General features: G+C 48.5%; 1 protein-coding gene across 1 annotated transcript in view; it reads right to left on the bottom strand.

The window, feature by feature from the left end:
* Nucleotides 1-5,601: 5,601 nt before the first annotated feature.
* Nucleotides 5,602-11,423, bottom strand: part of LOC130191754 (A disintegrin and metalloproteinase with thrombospondin motifs 14) — a 9,344-nt gene continuing 3,522 nt past the window's right edge. Inside the window, exon 2 of the mRNA XM_056411445.1 lies at nucleotides 5,602-6,121. Within this exon, the coding sequence (XP_056267420.1) occupies nucleotides 5,610-6,121 (512 nt within the window). The 3' untranslated portion in view covers nucleotides 5,602-5,609. The remainder of the gene's footprint in view (nucleotides 6,122-11,423) is intronic.

The raw sequence follows: 11,423 nt of genomic DNA, 5'->3' as shown, positions 1-11,423 counted from the left end.
GGGTGGGAAAAGGGTGGCATGTCCAAAGCCTCTCTTGTTGAAGCGGCCCATAGCAGCTGTGGTTGAAGGTCATCGGTGCCGTGGCGGCCACCAGAGAACCCCGTGGTGGACACCGGGGTCAGGAAGCCGTCAAGTCAAGAAGGAGGCCTTCAGGGCCGGTTAGCCTGGGGGTCTCCTGAAGCAGCGGGTGGTCATGATGCAAAAACTCGGGCAGGGGAGGAGATCGGGGAGGCCAAGGAGAAAGACTTTCGGTCGGCCTCAAGGAGGTTCTGGCAAACTGTCCGATGGCCCAGGAAGAGAAAGCAGGGCCGACCAAAGGGTTTTCTCAGCCAGGAAGGGGGAGCTGCTGACCCGGACGGGGGACATCGCCGGGCGGTGGCAAGAGCACTTTGAGGAACTCCTAAACCCAGCCAACATGTCCCCTGTGACCGAAAGAACAAGGTCGCGAATACAAGCAGCCGAGATGAGGTTCCTCTAGGAGCCTTAGAGATAGAGTAAGGAGATGAGGTTCCTCTAGGAGCCTTAGAGATAGAGGAAGGAGATGAGGTTCCTCTAGGAGCCTTAGAGATAGAGGAAGGAGATGAGGTTCCTCTAGGAGCCTTAGAGATAGAGTAAGGAGATGAGGTTCCTCTAGGAGCCTTAGAGATAGAGGAAGGACACGAGGTTCCTCTAGGAGCCTTAGAGATAGAGGAAGGACACAAGGTTCCTCTAGGAGCCTTAGAGATAGAGGAAGGACACGAGGTTCCTCTAGGAGCCTTAGAGATAGAGGAAGGACACGAGGTTCCTCTAGGAGCCTTAGAGATAGAGGAAGGAGATGAGGTTCCTCTAGGAGCCTTAGAGATAGAGGAAGGAGATGAGGTTCCTCTCGGAGCCTTAGAGATAGAGTAAGGAGATGAGGTTCCTCTAGGAGCCTTAGAGATAGAGGAAGGACACGAGGTTCCTCTAGGAGCCTTAGAGATAGAGGAAGGACACGAGGTTCCTCTAGGAGCCTTAGAGATAGAGGAAGGACATGAGGTTCCTCTAGGAGCCTTAGAGATAGAGGAAGGAGATGAGGTTCCTCTCGGAGCCTTAGAGATAGAGGAAGGAGATGAGGTTCCTCTAGGAGCCTTAGAGATAGAGGAAGGAGATGAGGTTCCTCTTGGAGCCTTAGAGATAGAGGAAGGAGATGAGGTTCCTCTAGGAGCCTTAGAGATAGAGTAAGGAGATGAGGTTCCTCTAGGAGCCTTAGAGATAGAGGAAGGAGATGAGGTCTCTAGGAGCCTTAGAGATAGAGTAAGGAGATGAGGTTCCTCTAGGAGCCTTAGAGATAGAGGAAGGAGATGAGGTTCCTCTAGGAGCCTTAGAGATAGAGTAAGGAGATGAGGTGCCTCTAGGAGCCTTAGAGATAGAGTAAGGAGATGAGGTTCCTCTATATGAGCCTTAGAGATAGAGGAAGGAGATGAGGTTCCTCTAGGAGCCTTAGAGATAGAGTAAGGAGATGAGGTTCCTCTAGGAGCCTTAGAGATAGAGGAAGGAGATGAGGTTCCTCTAGGAGCCTTAGAGATAGAGGAAGGAGATGAGGTTCCTCTAGGAGCCTTAGAGATAGAGGAAGGAGATGAGGTTCCTCTGTAGGAGCCTTAGAGATAGAGTAAGGAGATGAGGTTCCTCTAGGAGCCTTAGAGATAGAGTAAGGAGATGAGGTTCCTCTAGGAGCCTTAGAGATAGAGTAAGGAGATGAGGTTCCTCTAGGAGCCTTAGAGATAGAGGAAGGAGATGAGGTTCCTCTAGGAGCCTTAGAGATAGAGGAAGGAGATGAGGTTCCTCTAGGGGGTTCAGGTCTCCTAGTCTCCTCCCGTTAGAGGATCTCCAGGTCCAATGGGAGGAGACCCGGGGAAGACCAGGACCCGCTGGGGGGGGGGGGTTCTGTCTCCTCAGGACCCCCAGAAGGATCTGGACCATGTTGGGGTGGGAGGAGGTCTGGCTCTGGACCTGCTGCCTGAGACCCGACCCGGAATAAGATGACAATGGTGGATGGATATCAAATATTATATACATATATATACATCTATATATATATAGATGTATATATATGTATATATATATATATATACATATATATATATATATGTATACATATACATATATGTATATATATGTATACATATACATATATGTATATATATATATATACATATACATATGTATATGTATATATATTAGTGCTGTGAAAAATAACGCGTTAACTCAGTTAATTCAATTACAGGTTTAACTAGTTATTTTCTTTTAACGCATTTAACGCATGCGCAGAATGAGCTTCCTGTTGTTGGTCGCCTCCAGCAGTGTCATTCTGTCTCTAGTGTCGCGTTAACACGACTCCGATCTCCGTCTCGCGCGCCGCAGAGCTCGGATGCCGGCGTGTGCGTGCACATCGGGACGAAAAAAAGTCACTTGTATATGTATATGTATATATATGTATATATATGTCTATATATATATATGTATATGTGTATATATATGTATGTATATATATGTATATATATATGTATATATATGGATATGTAGATATTTGTATATATATGTATATATATATATGTTATATATATACATATATATATGTGTATATATATGTATATATATGTATATATATACACATATATGTGTATATATATGTATATATATGTATATATATGTAGATGTATATATGTATATAGATGTATATATGTATATAGAAGTGTATATGTATATATATGTAGATGTATATATATGTAGATATATATATATGTATATATATGTATATATATGTATATGTATATATATATGTATATATATATGTGTATATGTATATATATATATGTGTATATGTATATATATATATGTATATATATATATGTGTATATGTATATATATGTATATGTATATATGAAGAAGTATAAAGAAGCAGTCGGCCCTCAGCAGCACAACGTGGCCCCAGCTGGTTCCTGTTATTTAATCATTGCGGCAGGAAAACAATCCTGTTTTCGTTTAGTCTTCAAACGCCTCGTCTTCCACATGTGGCTCCACTCATCCTGAAGAGGAGGAGATCCTCGGAGGAGCCTCCTTCACAGAGCCTCCTTCACAGAGCCTCCTTCACGGAGCCTCCTTCACACACGGTCACATGTCACATGGTCACATGTCACACGGTCACATGTCACACGGTCACACGGTCACATGTCACACGTCACATGTCACACGGTCACATGTCACACGTCACATGTCATACGGTCACATGGTCACATGTCACACGTCATACGGTCACATGGTCACACGTCACATGTCATACGGTCACATGTCACACGGTCACATGTCACACGTCACATGGTCACATGTCACACGGTCACATGTCACATGTCACACGGTCATACGGTCACATGTCACACGGTCACATGTCACACGGTCACATGTCACACGTCACACGTCACATGTCACATGTCACATGTCACATGTCACACAGTCACATGTCACATGTCATACGGTCACATGGTCACACGTCACACGTCACATGTCACATGGTCATACGGTCACATGTCATACGGTCACATGGTCACACGTCACATGGTCATACGGTCACATGTCACATGTCATACGGTCACATGGTCACATGTCACACGGTCACACGGTCACATGTCATACGGTCACATGTCACACGTCACATGGTCATACGGTCACATGTCACACGGTCACATGTCACACGGTCACATGTCATACGGTCACATGGTCATACGGTCACATGTCACACGGTCACATGTCACACGGTCACATGTCACACGTCACACGGTCACATGTCATACGGTCACATGTCACACGGTCACATGTCATACGGTCACATGTCATACGGTCACATGTCACACGTCACACGGTCACATGTCATACGGTCACATGTCACACGTCACACGGTCACATGTCATACGGTCACATGTCACACGTCACACGGTCACATGTCATACGGTCACATGTCACACGTCACACGGTCACATGTCATACGGTCACATGTCACATGTCATACGGTCACATGTCACATGGTCACATGTCACACGTCACACGGTCACATGTCATACGGTCACATGTCACACGGTCACATGTCACATGTCACATGTCACACGGTCACAAGTCACACGTCACACGGTCACATGGTCACATGTCAATGTCACACGGTCACACGTCACACGTCACATGGTCACATGGTCACATGTCACATGTCACACGTCACACGGTCACATGGTCACATGTCATACGGTCACATGGTCACATGTCACATGTAACACGGTCACATGTCACATGTAACACGGTCACATGTCACACGGTCACATGTCACACGGTCACATGTCACACGGTCACAGGTCACACGTCACACGGTCACGTCACATGTCACACGGTCACACGTCATACGGTCACATGGTCACATGTCACATGTCACATGTCACACGGTCACATGTCACACGGTCACATGTCACACGGTCACATGTCACACGGTCACATGTCACATGTCACACGGTCACATGTCACACGGTCACATGTCACACGGTCACATGTCACACGGTCACATGTCGCACGGTCACATGTCACACGTCACACGGTCACATGTCACACGGTCACATGTCACACGTCACACGGTCACATGTCACACGTCACACGGTCACACGTCACACGGTCACATGTCACACGGTCACATGTCACATGACACACGGTCACATGGTCACATGTCACACGGTCACACGTCACATGTCACACGTCACACGGTCACATGTCACACGTCACACGGTCACATGTCACACGTCACATGTCACACGTCACACGGTCACATGGTCACATGTCACACGGTCACACGGTCACATGTCACACGTCACATGTCACACGTCACATGTCACATGTCACACGTCACACGTCACACGGTCACACGTCACATGTCACACGTCACATGTCATACGGTCACATGTCACACGGTCACATGTCACATGTCATACGGTCACATGTCACACGGTCACATGGTCATACGGTCACATGTCATACGGTCACATGGTCACACGTCACATGGTCATACAGTCACATGTCACATGTCATACGGTCACATGGTCACATGGTCACACGGTCACATGTCATACGGTCACATGTCACACGTCACATGGTCATACGGTCACATGTCACACGGTCACATGTCACACGGTCACATGTCATACGGTCACATGGTCATACGGTCACATGTCACACGGTCACATGTCACACGTCACACGGTCACATGTCACACGGTCACACGGTCACATGTCACACGGTCACATGTCACATGTCACACGGTCACATGTCACACGGTCACACGTCACATGGTCACACGTCACATGGTCACACGTCACATGGTCACATGTCACATGGTCACACGTCACATGGTCACACGTCACATGGTCACATGTCACATGGTCACACGGTCACATGTCACACGTCACATGTCACATGTCACACGTCACACGTCACACGTCACACGGTCACACGTCACATGTCACACGTCACATGTCATACGGTCACATGTCACACGGTCACATGTCACATGTCATACGGTCACATGTCACACGGTCACATGTCACATGTCACACTGTCACATGTCACACGGTCACATGGTCACCTACCAGCCCGTCACAGTTGCTGATGGCGATGGACGAGTCCTCCATGTTGGACACCTCTCCTGTGTAGAAGCAGTCGGCTTCTCCTATTGGCCGAGAGTATTTTCCTCCCGACTCCTCCCACCACTCGGTGGTGGCGGCGGGGGCGACGAGGCGCCCGTTGGGACGCAGGCGCAGGTGCAGCTCCTGACCGAACACCGTCACGTTGTAGAACAGCTGCTCCTCCTTGGCCCTGTGGCCCCGCCCCCTCCAGATACGCCATGTCTGGTTGGACGGTGACTCATCTGTGGGCGGGGCATGTTGTAATGGTGGGCTTTTTGTGTGAGTTTGCCCGTCATTGTTTGTGTCAGTGGGCGTGTCCTGGATGAAGGGGGCGTGTCTTTTGCTACGGGGACGGTGGTGGGCGGAGACAGTAGCTGAAAGGAACCGCCCCTCTGAGTCGGTCCTGATGGGGCGAATGGTGGAGAACTCCGACAGCAGCTGATGGAGGGAATCTGAGAGAGACGGGGTCAGGCTCAGGTCACATGACGTCAGAGTGATGTCACTGTGATGTCATCGCGTCAATGAAGAGGCCACATACCATTCGACATGATAAACTACTGTATATGATAGAACTGCACATGATTGTACTTATGGTTCAAATATATATGGATATAAACTACACAACAGTAATATTCATAATATTGCTAATAATAATAAAAGCAATAATAAAGATAACCGTAATGGTAGTAATAATAAGTGAAGCTGCGAGCAGCGGTGAACGGGTCCTCGCTCCTCTGCGCCACTAGGGGGCGCCGGCGAGACGCCGTTCGACCGTTTGTGACTAACGCTGTCGTCCTCCCTCCTGTAGGGGGCGCTCCCTCAGGCCAGTCCCACTGCGCCACGAGGGGGCGCTGTGACCCCGTGAACTTATGCATCGTGAGTAGGGTTGGGTACCGAAACCCGGTGCCATGTGGTACCGGTTCCAATACAACCGGTATTACCCGGACCGAACGCAACGCACATTTCGGTGCCTCTTTCCGGTGCCTGAGCCGATTGAAATTGAAAACAACTATTGTTGTGAACTTGTGGTGACTCCGCCCGTCAGCAGGTGACTCCGCCCTGTCAGCAGGTGACTCCCCGTCAGCAGGTTGAGCCTCTCATATGTAACTGAGAGGAGGCGTGGCCTGTGTGACTGAGCCGTGGAGCACACCAGCGTCAGGCTGGACGACGGGAGACCGATGATGACGAGCAGCCGGAACTCACATTAGTACGTAACGCTGACTGCAAGTCTTGCATTCATAAAAGTAGCCCAAGAAATAAGGGTTAGCTATTATAACCATAAAGTTAGCTCGTAGCTAGCGCTAGCTACGAGCTACGAGCGTGACAGTCTGTCAGCAGGTGTGTTGGTGTCCAGCGGTCCCGGCTGTTTACCCGGTGTTACCGGGAATATAATGACGGAGGAATAAAGACCGGGGGCGTCACTTTGTTTCAGTGTAACTGGCTGTCAGAAGCAACACTTTATGTGTCACGTGTCATCTTCAGTCCCTCTGATTGGTTGTTCTCTTTGCCCATCAACACAGTGACAGGATTAACCCTATAAGGTCTGCACATGACAATACATATCACATCATATAACGGAGAACATTGTGTCTGTTAACAGTCTGATATCCGTTGTGTGTCGTGCTCCATGATAACGGCTTCTACAGGGAATATGGCCCAAGAGGTTTTTAATGTCCTCATTGTGCGTTTAAAAATAAAAGTATCGGTTCAGGCACCGTTTAGGCACCGGTATCGTTTTAAAAGTACGGGTTTAGCACCGGTATCGGAAAAAACCCAAACGATACCCATCCCTAATCGTGAGTCTACGTGAAGACCGCTACATGTGCGTTACACGTCAAATCAGAGAGGAACCGCCAGGTCTCTGGGTCCGGGGCGGAGGCTGGTCCTGGTCCTGGTCCTGGACCAGCCTCCGCCCCGGACCCAGAGTGTGACACATACACACACACACAGATGTGATGAAATATGATCTGAATCCTTCACATTCCTCAAAGGCCACAGACGCATAAACACAACGATTTATGGGAAAGAGTCAAGAGGAAAGAAAAGAAGAGTTTCCATCTGCTGCTGGAACCAGGACCACAAGACACTGGGAACACTGGGAACACTGGGAGCACTGAGAACACTGGGAGCACTGAGAACACTGGGAGCACTGGGAGCACAGAGCACTGAGAACACTGGGAACACTGGGAGCACTGGGAGCACTGGGAACACTGGGAGCACTGAGATCACTGGGAGCACTGGAAACACTGGGAGCACTGGGAACACTGGGAGCACTGAGAACACGGAGCACTGGGAGCACTGGGAGCACTGAGATCACTGGGAGCACTGGGAACACTGGGAGCACTGGGAGCACTGGGAGCACAGAGCACTGAGAACACTGGGAACACTGGGAGCACTGGGAGCACTGAGAACACTGGGAGCACTGGGAGCACTGGGAGCACTGAGAACACTGGGAGCACTGAGAACACTGGGAACACTGGGAGCACTGGGAGCACTGGGAGCACTGAGAACACTGGAAACACTGGGAGCACTGAGAACACTGGGAGCACTGAGAACACTGAGAACACTGGGAGCACTGAGAACACTGGGAACACTGGGAGCACTGAGAACACTGAGAACACTGGGAACACCTGAACGTGTTTCCCCTTCACTGCAGAGGTCACGACCTGGAGGACTGAACAACGAACCCTTTGTCTTAATAATTAGAACGCTTTCTCCTTCCTTCCTCCCTTGCCTCTTTTTTCCTTCCTTTCCTTCCTTACTTCCTTGCCTCCTTTTCCTACCTTCCTTTCATCCTTCCTTCCTCCCTCCCTCCTTCCCTTCATTCCTTCCTTCTTTCATTCCTCCTCCCTCCCTCCCTCCCTAGCACTAAGGTCTAACTAGACCAGCACAGAGATGAGTCCTCTATCAGCACTAAGGTCTAACTAGACCAGTACAGAGATGAGTCCTCTATCAGCACTAAGGTCTAACAAGACCAGCACAGAGATGAGTCCTCTATCAGCACTAAGGTCTAACTAGACCAGGACAGAGAGGAGTCCTCTATCAGGACTAAGGTCTAACAAGACCAGTACAGAGATGAGTCCTCTATCAGCACTAAGGTCTAACTAGACCAGGACAGAGAGGAGTCCTCTATCAGGACTAAGGTCTAACAAGACCAGGAGAGAGATGAGTCCTCTATCAGGACTAAGGTCTAACAAGACCAGTACAGAGAGGAGTCCTCTATCAGCACTAAGGTCTAACTAGACCAGTACAGAGATGAGTCCTCTATCAGGACTAAGGTCTAACTAGACCAGGACAGAGAGGAGTCCTCTATCAGCACTAAGGTCTAACTAGACCAGGACAGAGAGGAGTCCTCTATCAGCACTAAGGTCTAACAAGACCAGTACAGAGATGAGTCCTCTATCAGCACTAAGGTCTAACTAGACCAGGACAGAGAGGAGTCCTCTATCAGCACTAAGGTCTAACTAGACCAGTACAGAGATGAGTCCTCTATCAGCACTAAGGTCTAACAAGACCAGTACAGAGATGAGTCCTCTATCAGCACTAAGGTCTAACAAGACCGGTACAGAGAGGACTCCTGTATCAGCACTAAGGACTAACAAGACCAGTACAGAGAGGAGTCCCCTATCAGCACTAAGGTCTAACAAGACCAGTACAGAGAGGAGTCCTCATCAGCACTAAGGTCTAACAAGACCAGTACAGAGAGGAGTCCTCTATCAGCACCAAGGTCTAACAAGACCAGTACAGAGATGAGTCCTCTATCAGGACCAAGGTCTAACAAGACCAGTACAGAGATGAGTCCTCTATCAGCACTAAGGTCTAACAAGACCAGGACAGAGATGAGTCCTCTATCAGCACCAAGGTCTAACAAGACCAGTACAGAGATGAGTCCTCTATCAGGACCAAGGTCTAACAAGACCAGTACAGAGAGAGTCCTCTATCAGCACTAAGGTCTAACAAGACCAGTACAGAGATGAGTCCTCTATCAGCACTAAGGTCTAACAAGACCAGTACAGAGATGAGTCCTCTATCAGCATTAAGGTCTAACAAGACCAGTACAGAGATGAGTCCTCTATCAGCACCAAGGTCTAACAAGACCAGTACAGAGATGAGTCCTCTATCAGCACCAAGGTCTAACAAGACCAATACAGAGATGAGTCCTCTATCAGCATTAAGGTCTAACAAGACCAGTACAGAGATGAGTCCTCTATCAGGACTAAGGTCTAACAAGACCAGTACAGAGATGAGTCCTCTATCAGCACCAAGGTCTAACAAGACCAGTACAGAGATGAGTCCTCTATCAGGACCAAGGTCTAACAAGACCAGTACAGAGAGAGTCCTCTATCAGCACTAAGGTCTAACAAGACCAGTACAGAGATGAGTCCTCTATCAGCACTAAGGTCTAACAAGACCAGTACAGAGATGAGTCCTCTATCAGCACTAAGGTCTAACAAGACCAGTACAGAGAGGAGTCCTCTATCAGCACTAAGGTCTAACAAGACCAGTACAGAGAGGAGTCCTCTATCAGCACTAAGGTCTAACAAGACCAGTACAGAGAGGAGTCCTCTATCAGCACTAAGGTCTAACAAGACCAGTACAGAGAGGAGTCCTCTATCAGCACTAAGGTCTAACAAGACCAGTACAGAGAGGAGTCCTCTATCAGCACTAAGGTCTAACAAGACCAGTACAGAGATGAGTCCTCTATCAGGACTAAGGTCTAACAAGACCAGTACAGAGAGGAGTCCTCTATCAGCACTAAGGTCTAACAAGACCAGTACAGAGAGGAGTCCTCTATCAGGACTAAGGTCTAACAAGACCAGTACAGAGAGGAGTCCTCTATCAGCACTAAGGTCTAACAAGACCAGTACAGAGAGGAGTCCTCCATCAGCACTAAGGTCTAACAAGACCAGTACAGAGAGGAGTCCTCTATCAGGACTAAGGTCTAACAAGACCAGTACAGAGAGGAGTCCTCTATCAGGACTAAGGTCTAACAAGACCAGGACAGAGGAGTCCTCTATCAGCACTAAGGTCTAACAAGACCAGTACAGAGAGGAGTCCTCTATCAGGACTAAGGTCTAACAAGACCAGTACAGAGAGGAGTCCTCTATCAGCACTAAGGTCTAACAAGACCAGTACAGAGATGAGTCCTCTATCAGGACTAAGGTCTAACAAGACCAGTACAGAGAGGAGTCCTCTATCAGCACTAAGGTCTAACAAGACCAGTACAGAGAGGAGTCCTCTATCAGGACTAAGGTCCAACAAGACCAGTACAGAGAGGAGTCCTCTATCAGCACTAAGGTCTAACAAGACCAGTACAGAGAGGAGTCCTCATCAGACTAAGGTCTAACTAGACCAGTACAGAGAGGAGTCCTATCAGCACTAAGGTCTAACAAGACCAGTACAGAGAGGAGTCCTCTATCAGGACTAAGGTCTAACAAGACCAGTACAGAGAGGAGTCCTCTATCAGCACTAAGGTCTAACAAGACCAGTACAGAGAGGAGTCCTCTATCAGGACTAAGGTCCAACAAGACCAGTACAGAGAGGAGTCCTCTATCAGGACTAAGGTCTACCAAGACCAGTACAGAGTTAGTCCTCTATCAGGACTAAGGTCTAACAAGACCAGTACAGAGAGGAGTCCTCTATCAGGACTAAGGTCTAACTAGACCAGTACAGAGGAGTCCTCTATCAGGACTAAGGTCTAACAAGACCAGTACAGAGATGAGTCCTCTATCAGGACTAAGGTCTAACAAGACC

Source organism: Pseudoliparis swirei, chromosome 3 (assembly GCF_029220125.1).
Source record: "Pseudoliparis swirei isolate HS2019 ecotype Mariana Trench chromosome 3, NWPU_hadal_v1, whole genome shotgun sequence".
NCBI lineage: Eukaryota > Metazoa > Chordata > Actinopteri > Perciformes > Liparidae > Pseudoliparis > Pseudoliparis swirei.
Note: the sequence above shows the minus strand (reverse complement) of the source record. Positions and strands in the feature narration are given on the sequence as shown.